Consider the following 23,848-nt stretch of genomic DNA (forward strand, 5'->3'; position numbering starts at 1 on the left):
CGCTGAGGCTTGCACCCACTGTGTACTGTTCCGTGCTTCTAATATAGTACAGACTTTATTTTCTCTCGCACCACAACCCCTACATTTGGGACCATTTCCTCCAGGATTTTCTCAATGTATATAACTATATCATTCTTTCCTTTGAAGGGTGGTGTTTTAGTCTGTCACATTTTAGTTGTTGTGTACCCCATGTTCTGTTGGTAAACGTCCTTTGTGGGTCTTCTATTGCAGCAATATTTTGAGTCTTGTATGAGGACAGCAGCTGGTAGTAGTATTCTGTTCCGGGCAGTACTGTTGATTTCCAAAGTGTTAGTTGAAGTTGTCTCTCTTGTGCGGAAAGTCCCTAGGATACAGTTGCTTACGTTCCTTGCTTTTTCTGCAATTCGGAATTTATGACGGGAGAAGGTTGCATTGTTGCTCGAGTCCCCTGGACTCTGACATGTTTTTCCTATTCTTTTGCTTTGTTACATGGGTAGGAGGTTGTTGTCTTCACATCTTTCTCTTTTCCCATACCCTTATGGGTTCAAAATTGTTTCCATTCAGTGAAATTTTTTTGTGGCCCAATCAAGTATTCTGTGTAAGTCGTTTTGTAGAAAGGTGGTGTCTTCATGGAACTTAATTTGCATGTGTGTTGTGTATTTACCGAACTGTAGTATACTCTTCAACTTATCATACTTAGCTTTGTATTCATGTGTATATGAGTGTTTGTGTTGGATGCTGTGCCAAACTTCTGAATTACAGCTCGCTCCAGTATTAACCATCTAGATAAAAATTCAGAATCCCCAGTTGCTGTTGGGTGATACGGTGATCTACACACACACACACACACTCACACTCTCTCTCTCTCTCTCTCTCTCTCTCTCTCTCTCTCTCTCTCTCTCTCTCCCTTTCTCTCTCTCTCTCCCCCTTTCTCTCTCTCTCTCCCTTTCTCTCTCTCTCTCCCTTTCTCTCTCTCTCTCCCTTTCTCTCTCTCTCTCTCTCCCTTTCTCTCTCTCTCTCCCTTTCTCTCTCTCTCTCCCTTTCTCTCTCTCTCTCCCTTTCTCTCTCTCTCTCCCTTTCTCTCTCTCTCTCCCTTTCTCTCTCTCTCTCTCTCCCTTTCTCTCTCTCTCTCTCCCTTTCTCTCTCTCTCTCTCTCTCCCTTTCTCTCTCTCTCTCTCTCCCTTTCTCTCTCTCTCTCTCTCTCCCTTTCTCTCTCTCTCTCTCTCCCTTTCTCTCTCTCTCCCTCTCTCTCTCTCTCCTTTCTCTCTCTCTCTCTCTCTCTCTCTCTCTCTCTCTCTCTCTCTCTCTCTCTCTCTCTCTCCCTCTCTCTCTCTCTCTCTCTCTCTCTCTCTCTCTCTCTCTCTCTCTCTCTCTCTCTCTCTCTCTCTCTCTCTCTCTCTCTCTCTCTCTCTCTCTCTCTCTCTCTCTCTCTCTCTCTCTCTCTCTCTCTCTCTCAAACAAACAAACAAACAAACAAACAAAGAAGAGAAAGAGGAGACCTAACCATCTACATAATTATGAAAGGGATGGAAGTTCTTGATAGAGATGACTTACTAAAGTGGGATAGGAGAAAAACAAGAGGACACGAAAAGAAATTAAAAAAGGATAGTTACAGAAGAGATCTGAAAAAGAATAGCTTCCCACACAGAGTGATAGATATCTGGAACAAATTGAATGAGGAAACAGTGAGTGCAAAAACTATACAAGAATTTAAGATCAAACTGGATGCTGAAAGATACAAAAGTGGGTCACTACGAGCTTAGCTCTTTTCCTATAAAATACAACTAGGTAAACACACACATGCACACACACACACACACACATGCACACACACATGCACACACACATGCACACACACACATACACACACACACACACACACACACACACACACACACACACACACACACACACACACACACACACACACAGTTATAGAAGAGATCTGAAAAAGAACAGTTTTCCCCACAGAGTAATAGACATTTGGAACAAGTTAGATGAGAAAGTGGTGTGTGCAAAAACAATACATGAATTTAAAAACAGTTTAGATAAAATGAGATATGAAGACAGGACACCACAAGCATAGCTCCCATCCTGTAAAATACAACTAGGTAAATACACACAAATGGGATAGTAGAGATACAAAAGGACACGGAAAGAAAATCAAGAAAGACAGTTATAGAAGAGACCTGAAAAAGAACAGCTTTCCCCACGGTAATAGATGTTTAGAACAAGTTAGATGAAAATGTGGTGTGTGCAAGAACGATACACAAATTTAAAAACACTCTAGATAAAACGAGATATGAAGATGGGACACCATGAGCATAGCTCCCTTTCCCATAAAATACAACTAGGTAAATACACACACACACACACACACACATGCACACAAACTAAAGTGGGATAAAAGAAAAAGGAGAGGACGTGAAAAGAAACTTAAAAAGGATAGTTACAGAAGAGATATAAAAAAGGATAGTTTATAGAAGAGATCTGAAAAAGAATAGCTTCCTACACAGGGTGGTGGATATCTGGAACAAATTGAACGAGGACACAGTGAGTACAAAAACCATACAAGAATTCAAGATCAAACTGGATGCTGAAAGATACGAAAGCAGGTCACTATGAGGATAGCTCTCTTCCTGTAAAATACAACTAGATAATTACAACTAGGTTAATACATCACACAAAAGGATGTAAAGAAATGTTTTCTATATCAATTTATAAATATATGGAATAGGTTAGAAGGTGATTAGACCAAGCTCAAGCAGTACACGAGTTCTAAATATATTGGAAATCAAAGATATAGATTAAGTTGGAACCATACATGAATTTGAGTCTAATGATGTTAGAAAATTCGAGAATAGGAGACGGGACCCAATGAACGTCTCTTCTTTCCTGTATACTACAATTAGGTAAATACACACATACATGCACACACGACTCAGTGGCACAGTTGATAGAGTACTGGACTACCAGTACGGAGGTGCAGCAGTACCTGGTTCGAATCCTGCCCAGGGCCGAAATTATTTCGGTATCGCTGCACTTCAGGTTGTTACTCTGACTCTCGTGGGCTAGGAGTTGGGATTGTGTGTGTGTGTAAGGTCATACCATTACCCATAGATCGGTCATACAAGCCCTGAGCTCTCTTCCGGGAGGGAAATAGCTGTCGATCACGAGTTCAACACTCGATCCAAAGACCAAGGTGAATACACACACACACACACACCTCATGGCACTGTGGTTAGTCTTGCCTACCACTATGGCAGTCCGGGATCGACTCCAGCCCAGGGCTGAAATAATTTCAGTATCGCTTCGCTGCGGAGTGTTACTCCAGCCCTTGTGGGTTGGGAGTTGGGTGTGTGTGTGTGTGTGTGCACGTGCGCGCACATGTAAGGTCAAAGCATTACCCATAGATCAGTCCTGCGAGCTCTGAGCTCTCATCCGTGAGGTTAATAACTGTCGATCATGAGTCCAACACATGGTCCAAGACCATGGTGAATCACACACACATACACACACACACACACACAGAGGAATAAATGGACCAAACATTTGGAAGATAACAAAATAATAAACCCCAAACAATTTGGTTTTAGAAGTGGAAGATCGTGCACCACAAATCTAATCTGCTTTTACTCGAGATTAATTGAGATAATACAAGAAAGGGATGGATGGACAGATTGTGCCTTCTTGGATTTGCAGAAAGCATTTGACAAAGTACCGCACAGAAAATTAATAAGTAAAATTGAAAAAATAGGAGGAATTCAAGGCAAACTGTCGGAATGGGTGAAGGATTTCGTAACTGGGAGAAAAATGAGAGTGGTACTTAGAGACAAAAACTCAAAATGGGAAGATGTGAAAAGTGGCGTACCACAAGGCTCTGTTTTGGCTCCTTTAATGTTTGCCATATATATAAATGATATGGATGAAGGAGTAAATTGTTACATGAACTTTTTTCTGATGATGCCAAATTACTCAAGAGAGTAAGAACAGAAGATTGCAGATCACTGCAAGATGACCTGGATAAAATATGGGAATGGAGCTGAAGATATGAGATGAACTTCAACATAAAAAAATTAGCATAATGGAATTTGGAAAAGGTAGAAATAGAGTTTTGGGACAATATAAGATTGGAAACAAGTCAAAAAAGTAAACTTGAGAGGGATCTAGGAGTAATCATATCAAGTGACTTGACACCGGACAAACATGTAAATAAATTATTTGGAGAGACTTACCGTACAACTTATTAAGATCAATGAAAGTGGCCTTCAATTACATAGATTAGGAGATGGTTAAAAAAATAATTGTTACACTGATAAGACTGAAATTATAATATACTCTATCAGTGTGGGCACCTAGCACAAAAAAGAACATAAGAAAATTAGAAAGAATCCAAAGAGCAGCGACAAAAATGGCACCCACACTGTTAAATCTGACATGTGAACAAAGACTGGAGAATTACAGCTGTCAACACTAGAATAGAGAAGGGAAAGAGGCAATTTGTTGACCATTTTCAGAATTATGAATGGGATGGAAGTTCTTGATAGAGACGACCTATTAAAGTGGGACAGAAGAGAAACAAGAGGACATGAAAAGAAACTAAAGAAAGACAGTTACAGAAGAGACCTGAAAGAAAAATTGCTTCCCACATAGAGTGATCGATGTCTGGAACAAACTGAACAGAGAAACAGTAAATGCCGGAACTATACACGATTTTAAGAAAAAACTGGACATGTAGAGATACGAAAACGGGTCACTACGAGCATAGCTCTCGTCCCGTAAAATACAACTAGGTAAATACACGCACGCATATGTCCTCTTGTTACCAAGGAGGATAATAATGGCTTGCAGTATCAATGAAAGGTCTTCATGCATGAAATTGGTATTTCACACCACTTGGGAGGGCATAATACTAGGCTCTCCTCTACACCAGGATTTTTTTTTTTTTTTTTTTTTTTTTTTTTTAAGCTTCTTCCAGAATTGCCATCTGCAAGCATTGGTCATAAGTTAGCTTTGAATTCACTGTCTCCCGTTACTGATTCTTCTTTGTCAATTACATATACTTCTGATTATATTTTTCTGGTTACAATTAAGCAATCAATCCATTGTTCCTTGTGTCCCTTACAGAAGATCTGGTTACAGTTTCTCTGTTTTCTGTTGCCTTTGTAACATTACGAGAATGTTACTTGTGCTTTGGTAACGAGGGAGTGAAGGAGACTCGAGTGAGTTTGGTGGCTTTATTCTGGTAGGCTGGGTCAGTGGGCAGGGCTCGGTGCCCTCCCCTGAACACCACTGTGACCGCAGAATGACCTGAGTCGCGACCCGCTTGTGGCAAGTACAGAATAGGACTGGGGTGGACACCCAAACCTGGCATCCTTATATACTCATCATACATACATACATACATATACCAAGGCTTTTTCCCCCTTCCAAGGGAGGTAGCCAAAAAGGGAAAGGCATAAAAACACTCCCACCCATTTCATCCCCAAATACACTCCACACCCCTCCCACCCTTCCTCTCATCTGAGCACCTCCTGGATGACGGGTCATCCCTGCACCCCGCCCACCGCCCTGGGTCAGAAGCAGTGTCGCAAGACACAGTACATCCACAGCAAGGCCGCTTCATTTAATCGGCGACCCCCCCTCATCATGCATACACTAAAGAAGCACACGGCCCATCCTGACCGAAACATGGCTCGGCAGGGCCTAGGTTGTGCTTTCATGAGGCTATATATGCATGTAGTGCAGGAGTAATATAGACTTAACCTACACAAATATAATACAAGGCCAAAGGCCAGCTATTTCTACACAGCATATAAATTTCCTGTCCCTACCACTTCTGCAGCGGCGATGCTATAAGCCAAAATACCGTGTCACCACACCTTTGTAAGTGCTTTGTTTATCATTTTATAGTTTGGTGGTGGTCTTTGATTGCTTGTATACAGTTTCTATACTTTTTACATAGAGGCTTGTTTTCTATTTTGACTCAGTCTTATCTAATTCTTTAGATTATGAAATTGGGTCTGGTTTGTGGGGTACAATTGTTTTAGCTACATTGAGACTCTTAAGATGATTTGATTGTTGATTTGGAGAACCGGGCATGGAATATAAGCATCTCTTATTGTTTTATATATTTGTTGCTGCGTTGCCTCTGACCCAGGGCAGTGGGAGAAATGCAGGGTTTACCCGTCATCCAGGAGGAGTCAAGAAAAAAGGGAGGGAAGGGTGGTGAATGGGAGTGGAGTATGTTAGGGATGAAATGGGTGGTAGTGGATTCTATGCCTTCGACTTTGGCTACCTCCCTTGTAAGGGGAAAAAGCCGTTGATATATGTATGTATATTTGTTTATTGATAATGGGCTTAGGATGATTGTAGAAACATAGTTTTGCTGTGTGTCGGCATGCTTGACTCGTTATCTGTTTATGATTATGCTCCTCATTTTTTCAAGATTATGGAGTTTTTGAGGAGGTTTTAAAAATGGTGGAAGGTGGTATTTATAGCTTGCTGCACTGTGGTGCAGTCTGGATTTCACCAGGGGCCTGTGTGTTATGTATATCGTAAAGTTTTTGTGATCGATAGGAGGACTGTAAATGTTTGGTGGTTTGTGAGATGGGCTTGTGTCGTGTTGAATGTTGGGTTGCCTTATAACGTATGTTACTTCCCAGTTTACATGGGAAGGGGACCACTGAACGTTAGGGATGGGGAGGAACCTCTAAGAGGTGAAAGGAGAAGTGGCCGTTACGGAGTAGGTCAGATTTTACTGCCCATTCATAATTGAGGAGTAGACCTGGCATGCATTCAATTGTTATATGTAGATCATTGGAGGTTTCAATCAATCAATCCATTACCCCTGATATCTCTCTCAGAAGACCTGCGGCCTTCAGGTAACCGACAACGCCCAAGTGGATTCACAAGTCGCTCGTGGAAGAGATATTGTGTTGTTGTCAAGGGATTGTTAGTATGTGGCATTATAGTACAAGGTCTTTTGTGTCTTCTGCGTCATGGTTGCATCTAGGGCACTTTGAATCCATGGCCAGGTTTATTCTGTGTTGGTACTGTTTATAGGCTGGATGGCGTCCTGAGCACAGTAGTTCTCATCCGATGTGGAAGGTCTTGCAGGGCTTGTTGTTGGAGTATAGAGTGTGGTGGTCTGTTGTGAAGGGCTTGTGTAGCGATCTGAGTGGGTATATGTTTTTGTGTGATATAAATGGTATAAGCTTAAGTTTAGGGGCTGTTTTTGGAGTACGAGTTTGTCATTCTGTCTTGTAGGGCTTGTTTAGTGAATTACTTGATACTTGAAGTGATGATTTCTGGGGCCCTGTTCCGCTACTGTCATAGCACTCTGCCGAGCCCCACCATATTTTATTTTATTCATTTATTTTTTCAGTATTATTTTATTTTATTTATTTTTCTATTACACTTGTAATTGTCTTTAATACTCCTTTGGTTTTCTTTGTAATACCTTCCATACAATGATGAGGAAGCAGGTGTTGACGTCTTGATTATATTAATTTTTTAGTTGTATATAGTAGCAGAGTGAACCCCATATTCTTTGAACAGTTTTGATCACATTTTCTTTGGTTATTGACTTTCAGGGTGAAAGAGAACGAGAAATACAGCCGTAAATTTATATCTTGTAACGCGCACATTGTGATGCATCATTGATACATCGCACATCAGGCAGCCGACGGTGCGCGTGAGAATTCGACTTGTATAGAAGAGGTTAGACTGCTTTGCTGTTATAACTCTTAATGTCTTCAAGCAGCTCGTTATACAGTCTTGGCGCACATCTTGCTAAAGCTCTGAAACCAATTTCCAAGTTCGTTGTTGGCTTTGAGTGGGTATGTGTTTTTGTGTGAACGTTTTGTATGTTATGGGTGGTATGTGTTTTTGTGTGAATGTTTTGTACGTTATGGGTGGTATGTGTTTTTGTGTGAACGTTTTGTACGTTATGGGTGGTATGTGTTTTTGTGTGAACGTTTTGTACGTTATAGGTGGTATGTGTTTTTGTGTGAACGTTTTGTACGTTATGGGTGGTATGTGTTTTTGTGTGGATGTTTTGTACGCTATGGGTGGTATGTGTTTTTGTGTGAACGTTTTGTATGTTATGGGTGGTATGTGTTTTTGTGTGAATGTTTTGTACGTTATGGGTGGTATGTGTTTTTGTGTGAATGTTTTGTACGTTATGGGTGGTATGTGTTTTTGTGTGAACGTTTTGTACGTTATGGGTGGTATGTGTTTTTGTGTGAACGTTTTGTACGTTATGGGTGGTATGTGTTTTTGTGCGGATGTTTTGTACGTTATAGGTGGTGCGGTATTTGCCTAATTGTGGTATGCAGGAAAGTAGCAATCATTGTTGGGTCCTATCTCCTGTTCTCTAATTTTCTAACATACTTCGATTCAAATTCATGTGCGGTTCCATCTTAATCTATACCTGATTTCCAGTTATCATATTTAGATTTGAACTTGTTTATTATTCGACTTGGGCTATAGCACCTTCTAAACTATTCCACATATTTATACATCTACGTGGAAAATGTATTTCTTCACATCCTTTCGACATGTGGTGGTTGGCTGTTATATATGCTTTGAGTGCTGCCATAGTTTTATGCTGCATTCTGTTGGTGGTGCCTGCAAAATGTAGATGTAAAGCTATAGGTTGATTTACGTTGTGTGGGAATGGGTTTAATCTTCCTTGTGGAGTTGTGGTGACTTCTGATAAACGGTGTTATACTTAAGTACAATAAACAAGAAAACCTAGATACAATAATTTAAAATTTACAATAGTAAATTTAAGGCACATAGCAGTCAGGAGGTCTCCGCACGCGTGAAGATCTCTGAGTATTCTAAACGTAATATTTAAATTGTATCACAAGGTTTCGTGTTCCATACGTTTTATCAAGCAAATTCAAGTACCGTTGGCGGGCCGGATGAACTGACATCGCGGGCCGTAGTTTGGTGACCCCTGGTCTAAAGTAATGGTATCTTACAAGGGAGATACGGAGTAGATACGATCATTGGGTGATCTGCTATGATGTGGAATGTAAAGCCTCTGTCACACATGCGATTCCAGTGAGTTTGTATGAGTAGGAACAACTTGAATCTCCAAATGTCAAATGCCTTTGTGTCATATGACGAGAAATGGAATGAAGAACTAAGAGATGTTAAACTTGTACGAATACAGTCAATTCCCTGTTAACGCAAGGATTACGTTCCTGGAGATGTTGTGTTAATGGAAATCATGTTAACGGAACATAATTTCTCCGTAAGAAATAATGGTAATAGTGGGGGCTACATTCCTGGACAACGGGAAAGTCCGTCTATTTTGGGATTTTATTACTAAAAATCCTAAACACACTATTAATAAGTTTGAAGGTTACAGAAACAATAAAAACACATTCATACTATATTGGTATTTATTGTGTGGTAAAATAACATTTTTTATGCATGTAAACATTAAGACGCATCACTACCATCACTGTCGCTTGCCGTGCTCCCGTCCCCAACCTCACTCCCCTCTCCTTCCTCACCCTGCTCTGCCTCCTCACTCTGCTCTTCCTCCTCGCCTTGACCTGCCTCCTCACCTCCCTCCTCACCTCCCTCTCCCTCCTCTTCCTTGACTGTCTTTTTTAAAGAAATGTTTCATCTGCGTCATGTTTTTCTTCTTTTGATCTAACATTCACTTTGTAACAGTTCAGCTCCGACATAACTTTTCTGGCCACTGCTGCACTTCTGTAATATTCAGATCTTTGGCTTCCTAGATATCCAGTCCTTCACGTATAAACGAGAGTGCTTTTTCGAGATCACTTTTGGTCAAGACTCTCTCGGGCTCTGGGGTTTCTGATATAGGCCGAGATGCAGCTGCCTCCAACTCTGCATTCTGTATCGTCTTCATCTCTACCAGCTCTTTGTTAGTCAGCTCCGCTGTGTGCGATTCTAGCAGTTCATCAATATCCTTCTGCTCAAGTTGGTCTAACCCGGCTTCCCTGGCCTTGTCAAGACTTTCCTTGTGAGCTTTAGAGACGTTTTCTTGGATGTCAAAGCCGACGAAATCGTGCACCAACTGAGGACATAGTTGCCAGAGCGTGGGAGTCAGAGTGCCTCTCCCGTGCTCTGGTGGCGAGATATTCAACTACAGTAGGCGGGAAATTAAACTCGCGTAACATTGGACATTTCGTGTTATCAGAATATATATAAATAGATTTTAAGTTGTGTAAGATTGAAATCATGTTAACAGAACTCGTATTAACGGGGAGTTGGCTGTGTTAGGCACATTATTGAATTTTCTGTAGGGAAGTGTAGACCGGGGCTTCTCAAACTGATGTGGTGGATCAGCATTATTTTTTTTTTTTTTTTTTTATTATTATTAATATTATATGTTTTTTATTTATTTATTTATTTTTCTTTTTGCAATGTGCCATGTACCAGCAATATTTCATAGTTATATTAATTTGTACCGGAAATGATATATATGTAATATGATAAAAGTTGACAATTTTTTTTCTTTTCTATTTTGTAAACAAATAATACAATATGAAAACATATAAGAAAAAGTAATAAAAATAAATAATGCTTAGATTCTACCAATTCCTCAAATGATTCCTTCGCATGGCCTGGACACTGGCTGTGTGCTGGTAGCTGACGGTTTTTGCGGACTGCCACTTTGAGTAGCACTGGTCTAGGATACTGTAAGCGAAGTCGTGTTCCAGGTTTTTATTTTCACAACATTTGACAATCTTGAATGCGTGATGAGGGCATTAGCCTCTTTCTTCTCCAAGTCCTTGTTGTTATTGTTGTTCTTTTTATAAACCTCTGTTATATATATATATATATATATATATATATATATATATATATATACATATATACATACATATACCACCCCTTTCTTCCATCTTTCAATTCCACCTCTCTTGACATCTCTTTCTGCTCAATTTCTTTAGTTTCTTCAACTCTTTCCTCACTCCTCTCTCCCCCTCCTCTCGGGTGTTGCAAAGATTACGAGGAAAATAAAAGATGAAGAAAACTGTAGATTGTTACAAAATATAGACCAAATTTACATCCAAGTGTGGAAAGTTAATTTCAGTACTTTTAAGTGCATTTATTGAAAGTGTACAAAAGTCTGAAGAGGCAATTGACATTCACGTAAATTACAATTCAGTGAATAACACCTTCTGCAGTAGTGATTAACCCATTCAACTCCAATGACAAGATGTCTTGTCATTTGGTCAAATAAAACAAAAAATCATAATAAAACAACAAAATGTTTGATGATCAAACAGCACCAGAAAAATATGACGTCATCAGTCCTCCTCGAGGAGGACTGATGACGTCATATTTTTCTGGTGCTGTTTGATCATCAAACATTTTGTTGTTTTATTATGATTTTTTGTTTTATTTGACCAAATGACAAGACATCTTGTCATCGGAGTTGAATGGGTTAATTTCTTCCTGGATTTGTCCATAGGAGGGTCTAAAGACACTAGCCAGAGGGCCACAGGTTAAATCGGAGAAACTATCGGTTGTATTCTTTAAAAATATTCTTTCCTTGTATAAATCTTATATAAATTCTTGGAAGGGAAAGATTTATATAAGGAAAGAATTTTTTAAGAATACCACTGGTATTCTTTAAACATTCTTTCCTTATATAAATCTTATATAAATTCTTGGAAGGGAAAGATTTATATATGGAAAGATTTTTTTAAGAATACCACAGTGGTATTCTTTAAAAAAAAAAATCTTTCCTTATATAAATCTTATATAAATTCTTGGAGGGGAAAGATTTATATAAGGATTTTTTTTATTTATTTTTTTATTTATTTTTTTTATATACCAGTGGTATTCCTAAAAAAATCTTTCCTTGTATAAATCTTACATAAATTCTTGGAAGGGAAAGATTGTTTTTTTTTTTTTTTAATACCACAGTGGTATTTTTAGAAAAAATCTTTCCTTGTATAAATCTTATATAAATTCTTGGAAGGGAAAGATTTATATAAGGAAAGAATTTTTAAAAATTTTCCTTATATAAATCATATATATATCCTTGGAAGGGAAAGATTTATATAAGGAAAGAATTTTTTAAAGAATACCACAGTGGTATTCATAAAAAAATATTTCCTTATATAAACCTTTCCCTTCCGGGGATTTATGCGAGATATAAGGAAAGATTTTTTTTTTTTTTTATAAGAATACCACCATATTTCTGTCTCCCTCTCTCTATCTTTCCTTTCTCACTTTCTTCATCTTTCTTCCTCTCCCTCACCTTCTCTCTTCCTCTCACTTTCTTCCTCTCTCTCACCTTCTCTCTTCCTCTCTCTCACTTTCTCTCTTCCTCTCTCTCACTTTCTCTCTTCCTCTCTCTCACCTTCTCTCTTCCTCTCTCTCACATTCTCTCTTCCTCTCTCTCACCTTCTCTCTTCCTCTCTCACATTCTCTCTTCCTCTCTTTCACTTTCTATCTTCCTCTCTCTCCTCCCTCCTCTCTTTCCCTCCTCTCTTTCCCTCCTCCTTCCTCTCCCTCCTCCTCTCACTCCTTCCTCCTCCCACTCCTTCCTCCTCCCACTCCTTCCTCCTCCCACTCCTTCCTCCTCCCACTCCTTCTTCCTCCCTCTCCTTCCTCCTCCCTCTCCTTCCTCCTTCTCCCTTCTCCTCCTCCCTCCTTCTCCCTTCTCCTCCTCCCTCTCCCTCCTCCTCCCTCTCCCTCCTCCTCCCTCTCCCCCCCCCCATATTGATGCCGTTTCAACGTACTTGACCTTTTTCATCACCACCTTCAGACTCGCTCGTGGTTACAACTCGTTTGACGTCCTGGGGGGTCTCTTGCCCTGTCCAGGCAGGACTTTCACCTTCGTACTTCCGTCCACCCGCGTGGTGGGCGGAAGACGGGGGATGACCCTTGGTCCACGATGAGCTTAGACGAAACGGAAACAAAAGAGTGACGGATAGGGGATAGGAGTTGGGGTAGGTGCATGCTCGGGCCAGATTAAGAAGTGAATAGACTAAGAACTGGTTCACGAACGCCAACTGACTGGCTAATGAATGGAGTCGACTTGGTCACCAAGTAGTTAGTAAGCACCGAAACAATGAGATGTTGTAAGATAAGATAACTTTATAGATAGGGATAACAGGTGGGAAGGGCCATGGAACTGCCTGGTGTAGGCCTCATGGTCTCTCTCGGTCTTTGCCATTCGTATGTTCCTTCTTCCTATGTATGGATCAAGATTTTTTTTTCTTTTTTTCTTTTTTTCTCCTCCCTCCCTCCTCCTCCTCCTCCTCCTCCTCCAGACTGAGGTGTCTTTGGTAGTGACAGGAAGCCACCTTCTTTGCTTTGGGTTGTGGTGCAGTCTCGATTCTGTCATGGAACTGTGTATCATGGCATAGGTGATCAGGTTTTCAGAATTGATAGAAGTGATGCTGATTTTATGCTGTTTATGCATATATGGTAGTCCGTCAAGGTTGCGTAAACCTCCCCTCAAATGAAACGTAATGTGACACCACAAGTTGTGTTGCTCGTGGCCGTGAAGGACTTAAAGGCAGAGCTCCTTCCACAGGCAAGAGGAGGTCACACTCGTCGCCGTTGCTGGTACTGACAAAACTCCTCATAAGCACACGTATACAGGCAGTCTCAAAAGTTGTAAACAGCTTGGCAGCATGTAGAACGCCATCCCATGTGGTTGACTGCCAATGTTCCTTGATGATCCGGCGGAGTAGTGTTTGTGTGTATTTGGTCCTTGTACCCCTATTTCTGCCCTCCAGCTGGATGGCGGCCTTCGGATAGTTCTCCATACAGAAGCAGTCTCGGAAGACGATTTTCTGGTGACCTGATCACACGGCCAATCCATCGCAGTTGATGCCATGTGAACGTCACCTCTATACTGGTTTGTAAGATAGGTCAGTGTTGTATCAGTTGTTGGGTAGTCTTGAGTTGTTTCCAGGGTGTATGGTGCTGCTTGAAGATCTCGCCAGTTTGTGCAGGGAAGAGGACAGTTGTATCGAGGTTGTGAGGATAGAAGAGAGCCTGCAAAGTATGTGAGAAGCTGTTTCTCGTGTAGGTCTAGTATTACTGCCCGTGCATAATCTAGTCAGAGGTTTGGTGTAAAGGTAGGTCATTGTTTGGAGGTGAGAGGCTCCAGGTTGCTTTGTGTTACATAGTGACAAGGAGCCAGTTGTTAGAAGGACATAGTTGACGCGTGGCGTTGTGGGGGGGGCGGGGTTTCCCACAAGAAGTGGAGGAAGAGGTCAGATGATCTGGTGCTGTTTCTGAAGTGATGATCATTGCTCAGGGTGGAGTATGGTGAAGAAATAGTTGCTCGGCAGTGGAGGAAAAGTTTGGTTGCAGTGACTTGGAGAGGGGAAGTGAGTACTCGTAGTAGTGGTAGGACATACGGACAGATGAGAATTAATGCCACCTCCTCCTCACTTTATTTGGGTGTGGAGGGGTGAATGTGAGCATGTACCCAATTATTTCTTATAAACGGATGCAGTCGGGTTTGTATTGCAGGAGAAGGGTAGGGGAGGCGTACCAATGGAGATGCACTTGCCCTATGCAGGCGCATTTGACACAAAAAAACTTCTACCTGCCGATGGTGAATAGATAGGAGCATAATTATAGGCTCAAAAAATCACTTAGCTATCCCCTCATAATGTGACATAGTCTTACCTTCCTAATCCAAACAGGTACGCGACTTAAGGTTTTCGTAAGGATTCTTTCAAAAACGGTACTTTTTTTTTTATTTCATCTCCTGCAGTCACGTACCTATTTGGATTAGGAAGGTAAGACTATGTCGCATTATGAGGGGATAGTTAAGTGATTTTTTGAGCCTATAATTATGCTCCTTTCTATTCACCATCGGCAGGTAGAATTTTTTTTTTGTGTCAAATCCGTCTGCATAGGGCAAGTGCATCTCCATTGGTACGCCTCCCCTACACATTTTTATTTCCCAATTCAGGACAAGACCTTGGCAGCACCATCAATCAGTTGTTGCCACGTGGCACTTTATTCGACAGTAGCCGACAACAATCCTCAGAACCTCCCGCACATCTCGCTGGGAAGACAGCTGTCTGTGTTGAATGAGTGTAGGACTTTTTATGTCGTGGCCAAAGGTTGGAGTCACCAGGGTAGCGGTCGCCAGCTCTCCACGTGAGAAGTGCAACTAATACAACTTAACCCATTAAACTCTGATGACAATATTCTTGTCATTTGGTCAAATAAAACAAAAAATCATAAAACGCCAAAATGTTTGATCAAACACCAGAAAAATATGACGTCAGTCCTCGCTTCGTGCGAAGCGAGGACTGACGTCATATTTTTCTGGTGTTTGATCAAACATTTTGGTGTTTTATGTCATCGGAGTTTGGGTTAAGTTGATAAAGACAGTGACTGATCCCAGTGAGTGGATGTCATGATGGAGGTGAGGTGATTCTTGAGTTTTGAAAATAGGCCATTCCATCGGAAGTGCATAGCTACATAGGATGGTAGGATGTAGTTAATATGGGTTGTGCATCAGTGGGGTGGGGACCAGTGTATGTTTGAACTGCTGCAGTAAAGGGTTCTTCAGTGTACTTGGATGTTGTTCGGGACTGGATAGGGGAGAATTTGAACTTTCAGTCTTGGTGGGGGACACAGTGGGAGGGGTAAGCGACTTGAAAATGTGTAGTGTTGGGGTCGGGTGAATTTTACGTATACGTGCTCTGGGAGATTTGTGTCGGTTATTTGGGAAGTAGATAGACCATCTACTTCCCATGGTGGATGATTTGATGTTCTCCATTATGTTTGCTATGGTTTCTCCAAGAGAATTGGGACTTGTATTTGGGTGATAGGAGGTGTTAGGGGGGGGCAGAGGAACTGGAGGAAGTAAGAGTTTGTATAGGAGGTTCTCATAATTCATGTGGGTTCAAAATTAGTGTCATAAGGGTGCATTGTTATGTAGGGAGCTCACGTATCATTGATGGCTTCTCATTTAGTGGAGTTCATCTGGCAGAGCATAATACATCCATAAATGTGAGCAAAGTGTGTTCATCCTGGATTGTGCTCATCATTGGGGTTTTCTGAAGATAATATGATCCGAGTTTGAGACCAAGAACTTCTGTCACAAATTAGTACACACCTAACCCTTGTCATTTGCAGGTTCGGGATTTGTACACATACCATATATATACCAAAGGCTTTTTCCTCCCTTACAGGGGAGGTAGCCAGAAAACAAAGGCATAAAAACCACTCCCACCCATTCCATCTTCAACATACTCCACTGCTATCCATCCACTTCCCTCCCTCTTATCTTGGCACCTCCTGGATAACTGGTCATCCCTGCATCTTGCCCACTGCCCTGGGTCATAAGCAGTGTTGCAAGGCATATCACATCCATAGCAAAGCCGCTTGGCATTTGTAGTTCACATTATTATTATATTTTATTATTATTTATTTATTTTTGTTATTTATTTTTTTTCTTCTCTTTTTTTGTTTAGGAATGTCCCCTGTGGGGCTACAAGGAGAAGGATGCCTAGTCCCAATCCCCGTCCCTTTCTTCTCGTCTCTTACGATCCAAGTGGGAATACTTGGTGGCAGTATTCTTTTCCCCCCACCACAGGGAATTCCCCCACCACAGAAAAAGAATACTCAGAGAAATGGTACAGGACAGCAACAAGGGGTTGGGGGACAGCATGACGGAGGGACAGTCATAGTATAAAAGTGTCATCATTTCTCTATGAACAGAGTTTTCCTCTATCATAGACAAAATGATGTGTAGGAGGGTGGAGGGGTGTGGAGTGTATTCAAGGATGGAATGGGTGGAAATGATTTTATGCCTTTTCCTTTTTGGCTACCTCCCTTGTAAGGGGGAAACAGCCTTGGTATATGTATGTATTTATTTATTTTTTGGGGTGGAATAGGGTTTGTTTTATGATTCTGGCTCCTTAACCCATTCAACTCCGATGACAAGATGTCTTGTCATTTGGTCAAATAAAACAAAAAATCATAAAACACCAAAATGTTTGATGAAACACCAGAAAAATATGACGTCAGTCCTCGCTTCGCTGCGAGCGAAGCGAGGATTGACGTCATATTTTTCTGGTGTTTCATCAAACATTTTGGTGTTTTATGATTTTTTGTTTTATTTGACCAAATGACAAGACATCTTGTCATCGGAGTTGAATGGGTTAAGGCCCCCTTTCACACTGGCCAACTAGTGACAGTCACTAGTTGCCTACCATTATTTTAAATTGAGCCTTTCACACTACGTCACTGCGGTTGCCTGGCTGTGCAACAGGCTATGGCTGTTGCCCGCTCTGGTAACAAGTGACCGTCACTGGCAGTTGCCGTCACCAACCGTCTCTTTTTCTTGACCAGCAAAGCCAACAGAAGCACCTCCTCGATTGATGCCATTCTTTCGACTAATGAGATGATGAGAAAGGATTCCACAACTTGGTAATAGTCACTGGTTGCTTGCAGTTGCCCAAGACTTTCACACTAGGCAACTAGTGACGTTCACTAGTTGCCTAGTGTGAAAGGGGCCCTAGAGGTGTTGAAATTGCCTTTGGGAGTCTGTGAATTTGGCAGTGACAGATGGTGTGAGGATCCATGTCTTCCTCCACCACCGGCACTGTATTACAGTACTACCTCTCATTAAAGGACTAAAAGGGGGGGTAACGGTGTCCATTGATGTGAATAATCCGTTGATTTGGAGTGGTTTTTGGGTGATTGCATATTAGTGATTGCACGCACTAAACAACAGCACCGAAAACACCGCAAACACAGCTAATTAACGTCCATTAATGAGAGGTCAATCTGTACCTAGTTGTATCTTGCAGGAAGGGGAGCTATGTTCGTGGTGGTGTCCCGTTTTTGTATTTCGCAGTTTGCTCTTGAATTTGTGTGTAGTTTTTTTGCACACACTATTGTTTTATCCAGTTTTTCCCAGTTACCATTCTATGTGAATTTTCTTTCTTTTTTCCCCAGGTCTCTTCTACAAGTATAATTATACTTTTTTTTGAGTTTTTCTTGTCCCTTTCTATTTCTCTTATCCCAATTTGGTAAGTCCTCTATATCAAGGACTTGCATGCCTTTCATCATTCTGTAAATGGTCAGCAGGTCACCTCTGTATGAATGTGTGTATGTGTATAAACTTGTGCTGTTAGTCCATTCTGGTACCTCCATGACCACCTTGGTAACTCCAGCACAATATTGTCTACAAGGATGGAAGTGCTTTCTGACAAAATACCTCCCATACCCACCTCACAACTACCTCCTGTACCTTGTCAAACCACAATCACACTATACACACCAGGTTTTACATAACAGAACACCAATACCTCTATCATCTCCATGCAAGGGACATGACTTGTTTCCAAACAATAAATCCCCCATCAAAAGAAACACAACGTAAGGACGGAGCCTGTACAACACGTTGCTTGTTACAGCTTTATCAAGTACGTCTTAATAAAACCGTAAAATGTCCTACTATGATGAAGGTTGTCCTCACATGGTGTTTCTTTTGATACTTGTCGGCAATTGCCAGTGACGTATAATTACCTAAAAACATTTAGATATTCTAACGTGATACATTAATATTCCTTAGGTGAAGAATAATGTTATCAGCATTAGCATCAGTTCCTACCATCCGCTCAATCTCCTCTTCCTTGATGGCCTTGGATGTGGTTTCAGAAGTTGTGAGGGCACGGGCGAGTTGGCGGCGGTATGTCCGTTCGTCACATTTCTCCTCGGACTTGTGCCTCTTTTCTCCTTCAACCACAGTAGAAATGGTCTCTCTGTCACCAAACATCTCTACTTGCCCCTGGTGTCTCCCAGTTTCCGTGAATGTAGCTTTGAACTAGTTCCTGTAATGGCAGAGAGGATATTCTCTTGGGCATTTCCTGGTGGTTAGTTTGCTGAGGAGGAGTTGTGGGAGGGAGGGAGGTGAGAATCACTCACCCTGTCAATGTGTCCAGACCAGCATAGCCAATGCTTCACAATCATGGACTTGGTGCTTTGAGCATTGGCTTGCACCAGGATGTAGGTGTTTGTGATTTAATTGTCCTGTTTAAAGTTGAGGAAAGAGAAGCTTTAGTTGGTGGAATCATTTGATCTTCTTCAGGTCAATCTAGTTGAGGGTCCAGGTCTTACAGCCATAGAGCAGGGTGAAAATGACTAGACACCAGTGCAGGACTGGATTCCGAAGTAGCGATGGTCTTGGAAAGGTGGCCATCACACACTGGCTGCCATTGTGCAGGATCCAGACTAAGAGCTTCCAATTTCATCAAACCTAGTCCCATCATCCTTCACCTGTTGCCATGGGTCTTGAGGAAAGAGGAGAAGAAGAAAGGCCAATGGTATGGTTTTATTCAAGGTGGATCCCAGGTCGCCATCCAGCCATATCCCCTGTGGTATAAGTGGTATGAAGTTCTCCCCTTTGAAGCTGCAATGAACTGCCACTGACTTGTGTGTTTCAAGTGCTGTCTTCTAGCCAGTCCATCTGGCATAGTGCTTTTCCACTGGAATTAGCTGTTGAGATCAGCACGTTGTTCATCATGTGCTTAGTCCGCCGCTGGGGTATTGAGTCTTCTTGTTCACATGGACGCGGTTCTTGTTAGCTAAACTAACACCATAAGCATAAAATCTGACAATGTTTGCATGATATTGCCCATAACAATAGAAGCACTGATGAACTGCTAGCAATATCAGCTGTCTACCCACAGATACTCCTCCTCCCTATCCTAAATGCTTAGAGAAGATACTTGTTAATTTTCAGATGCTTTTGTGTGGAGCTATGGACGTGTATGTTGCTGTACTTGTATCCATATTTTGCTCTTTCTGGTCTGGTGGCTAGCTAGTTATGTTTTGGTGAATGTGTTCTATTTTCTCATAGTGCAATTTCATTTTGGGTCTTGTAAATACATTGTGCAATTTCCTTTTGGGTCTCTGCATTTCATATTGAAGTTCCCTTTGAGTTTGAGATAGGCCTTGGTGACCTGTAGATGTGGGCAATTGTCTTGATATGTTATTCCTGGATGGTATGATGTTCCTCTGCTTCCTGAGGAAGAAAGAGGCATGTAGTAAGTCTAGTAATCTGATATGACAGTTGACTTGAAAGAAAGTTTGATGTTTATTCCTTGAACAATGTCATAACAACTTTACTTCTGGAGGAGCTCTTAAAGATGGTTTGACCCTGTTACTGGGTCCTCCCATACACGCGTTATTGACGAGCACTTGAGTAGTTCTGAGGAGTGAAATCATTGGTCATTAACCCATTAAACTCCGATGACAAGATGTCTTGTCATTTGGTCAAATAAAACAAAAAATCATAAAACACCAAAATGTTTGATCAAACACCAGAAAAATATGACGTCAGTCCTCGCTTCGCTCGCAGCGAAGCGAGGACTGACGTCATATTTTTCTGGTGTTTGATCAAACATTTTGGTGTTTTATGATTTTTTGTTTTATTTGACCAAATGACAAGACATCTTGTCATCGGAGTTGAATGGGTTAAATGTAGGAATAAGACTAACCAGATCTTGGGTTTCCAACTGACTTTTGTCATTTTTCCATTGCAGAATTCGTGGACAGAGAGGAAGACATGCAAGAGGTACCTACTTTACTGAGAATGGCACTTGCAAGAAGGAGCACAACACAAGTTTCCAGATAGTTTTCCAGATACTAAATTGAACTTCTAGTCAGGAGAATGCTTTGTTGCTGCCATTCAAACTGGGACCAACCTGAAGGAATGGAGACACAGTCTGGCTAGTGCTCTTGCGAACTGCAGACTGAAACTAGATGTATTCCCCGGCTGCAGTATTGATTTTGTAAAGACCTTGAGATTTGTTAACCTTTAGTTTGTTGTGAGTAGATCCTATCCTTGCATTGAATGGAGGGGAAGATTCCAGATTGTTTTGAGCACATCCTCTCAGGGCTAGTATTGAAATGAATACATTGGTAACTAGTTGAGGTTTATGATACTTTTATAGGCCAACTTGCCCCTTTTTGCTCTTGAGAAAGGCAATCTGAAAGATCTTGAGCAAGATTATGTACCTTTAGCATTTTGATGTGCATTTGACAGTTAATCCTAGGAGGAGGAGCCACTAGTTTAGGGGTAGTCCATTTGAGTCATTTTCTTTTCTTTCTTTTTGTGTAATGGTTCTGCTTTTATGAAAGAAAGAAGAACATGGCCTGTGCTGAGGTGGAGAGGATGCACAAATGTTCAGTCTGTACTGCTGCTTTTTCAGAGGAAAGTCATCTGAAGGGTCACATGCTAACTCATACAATAGGCGAGCGGCCACACAAGTGCGCGTTTTGCAGTGCCGCGTTTACGCTGAAGGGGACATTAAAGAGGCATATGAGGACCCACACAGGCGAGAAACCTCACGAATGCAGCTTCTGCAACGCCCGCTTCGCGCAGAGGAGCACGCTGAAGCAGCACATGCGCGTGCACACCGGAGAACGACCCCATAAATGCACCTTGTGCAGCGATGCCTTCTCCAGGAAGGGTGACCTGGTCAAGCACATGGCCACCCACGCCGGGGCAGAGCCTTATAAATGTTCCTTTTGTAATACGGCCTTTTTCCAAAGGGGAGACCTAACCAAGCACATGAGCATCCACAATGATGAAAAGCCCCACAAATGTAACCTTTGCGGAGCTGGGTTTACACAAAAGGGCGGTCTAAACAGGCACATCAGGAACCACAGCAGCCACAAGATGATCCATCGGTGTTCTCTCTGCGACACTGCCTTTCCTCTCAAAGACACCCTCAGGAGCCATCTTATGACCCACACCTCTGAGGAACGTCACAGGTGTACAGAGGAGGACTTTGCCATCAAAGAAGAGGAGATCAAAGAAATTAAAAAGGAGATCAAAGAAATTAAGATAGAGAGGCACGACGGAATGAACTCGTCAGCAGAGAAATCTCTTAGCTGCACTCTTTGTAACATTGCCTTCTCCAACCAAGATGAACTAGAAAGCCACAGTAGAACTCACTCGAACGAAGGAGGACCTCACCGGTGCCCAACTTGCGAGGCGTCCTTCTACGACACGGATTCTCTGAAGAGTCACTGCCTGACGCACACAGCCAATCCTATGACCCACAAGTGTCACCTGTGCGGAGCCATCTTCACCATGAGAGGCGCCCTGAGGCAGCACGTGCGAACTCATACGGGAGAAAAACCACACCGCTGCTCCTTCTGTGGCGCCAGATTTACGCAGGGAGGGTCCCTGAAGAGACACATTCGCACTGCCCACACCGGTGACAAATCCTTCCCATGTACGCTGTGCAACAACACCTTTGCCCTGGCAAGTGCCCTCAGGATGCACATGAAGACTCATACAGGAGGCAGCACTACTCACAAATGTCCACTCTGTAATGCTGTATTCTCACGCAAGAGTTCCCAAAAGAGGCACATCAGAACACACATGGGCGGAGAGCTTTTCGAATGTACGTATTGCGACGCCGTCTTCTCGACGTCCGAAAACCTCGGTAAACATGTCAAGTCGGAATGTAGTAAGCCGGCGGCAAGTTTTCGAGGCAGCGAGGTCAAGAAGATTCCTTACAGTGGAAACAGAGCTGGCCCTCACACTGCCGAAATTAAGGTGGAAGACGATTTAGACTTGGAGCTGACCATACAGTACGAGAAGAATTTAGGACTTTGTCGCGATCAGACAGATGGTTAGCTTTTTCGGGGCCAAGACTGGGAAGTGTGATTTGCTAGCATTAATGGGAAATGGGGTGGGAAATGTGTCATTGGAGCTAATGGGGACAAGTATTTTATCTACTGTACGATGGCAGAGTACCTTAATATTAAAAATTGCAAACTAGGTTACATGTTTTGAATGTAATGTAAAGGCATTGGGGATGCATGAATCGGAGTAGTAGTGTAAGGCGTGAGGGTATTGATAGACAGTCCTTCTTTAAGTGTCATCCTGCCTTTATTATCTTGGAATGTTTAAAAAAAACTTGACAAGCTTCTACTTGAACTCTTAATTGTAAAGCACATTTTATCAAAATAAAGACCTTCAAACTCTTAAGAACATGTATTATGATACTCTGGGTGAGTTACAAACTTGCACTTGGTGATATTGCTGCAAAAACGTGCAAGATACGGATAGCTGATGTACAGTGAAGCAAATGTTGACTGCACTCGGCACACTAGTTCCGTTATTTAACTAGTGGAGTCGTGCAGATGATGTGGTTATGTTACTGTTTCGACTTGGACAGGATTCTTGAACAGATGACAATTGGTTGTGTTGACAGAGTCTACCCGTCCATTGCAAACAAACAATGGGTAATCTGATGGTACGTGGAGGGAAGCACAGACTGGGAAAAGTAAGCCTGGAAGACCCTGGAAGACCTCAAAAGTGATGTTGGCTTCCATTCTGATTGATTTTGTAGACCTGGTCAGAGGCTGCAGGAATGGAGAACGAGGGTAGTCTTGATAGAAGTATTTTCTGAAGAGAGACTGTCTCTGTAGAAACTGCATCATGCTTGATAAGCACGCTAGTTGTTTGAGCTAAATCAGTATGTCATTAGTATTAGTTTTTTTGCTTGGATGCATTCCAGCAGCACTTGGAACTTTCCAAATGTCACAGTTAAAGCATTGAAAGCTTGTACATGTTTTTGGTAAAATCATTAAAGGACAAAGTCAGAATGTGTCAGTTTGTGCCTTTTATGTGCCCGAATTTGGAAATGAACAGAGTTGATGATACTTGGTCATGTGAATCATAGCTGCAGTTGAAGGAACTGAGTAGGTGCTTCTAAAGGAATGTCATTTTTTAAGCCTTAAAACTAAATGTAATTAGATCTCTCTTCCTCCTTTCCCTATCCACTCTCTCTCTCTCTCCCTTTCCCCTCCCTACTTCCTCTTTTTGTATGCAAGACCCATGAAAGTACAACCA

At 41.8% G+C, this 23,848-nt stretch overlaps 1 protein-coding gene across 14 annotated transcripts in view; it reads left to right on the top strand.

Moving 5' to 3' along the window:
- LOC143031682 (uncharacterized) overlaps positions 1 to 23,609 on the top strand; it is a 26,909-nt gene extending 3,300 nt beyond the window's left edge. For 3 of the 14 annotated variants that reach the window (XM_076195817.1, XM_076195818.1, XM_076195814.1), the window contains exons 2-4: positions 13,731 to 13,865; positions 17,320 to 17,397; positions 20,520 to 23,609. In XM_076195817.1, the coding sequence (XP_076051932.1) occupies positions 21,128 to 22,627 (1,500 nt within the window). In that variant the 5' untranslated portion in view covers positions 13,731 to 13,865; positions 17,320 to 17,397; positions 20,520 to 21,127 and the 3' untranslated portion in view covers positions 22,628 to 23,609. Of the gene's footprint in view, positions 1 to 7,574; positions 7,702 to 13,730; positions 13,866 to 17,301; positions 17,398 to 20,519 lie in introns of those variants that run through there. The other 11 variants (XM_076195826.1, XM_076195823.1, XM_076195828.1 and 8 more) reach the window with 9 other exon arrangements.
- Positions 23,610 to 23,848: the final 239 nt, after the last annotated feature.

This window comes from Oratosquilla oratoria, chromosome 12 (assembly GCF_046742065.1).
Source record: "Oratosquilla oratoria isolate Oo_2021 chromosome 12, ASM4674206v1, whole genome shotgun sequence".
NCBI lineage: Eukaryota > Metazoa > Arthropoda > Malacostraca > Stomatopoda > Squillidae > Oratosquilla > Oratosquilla oratoria.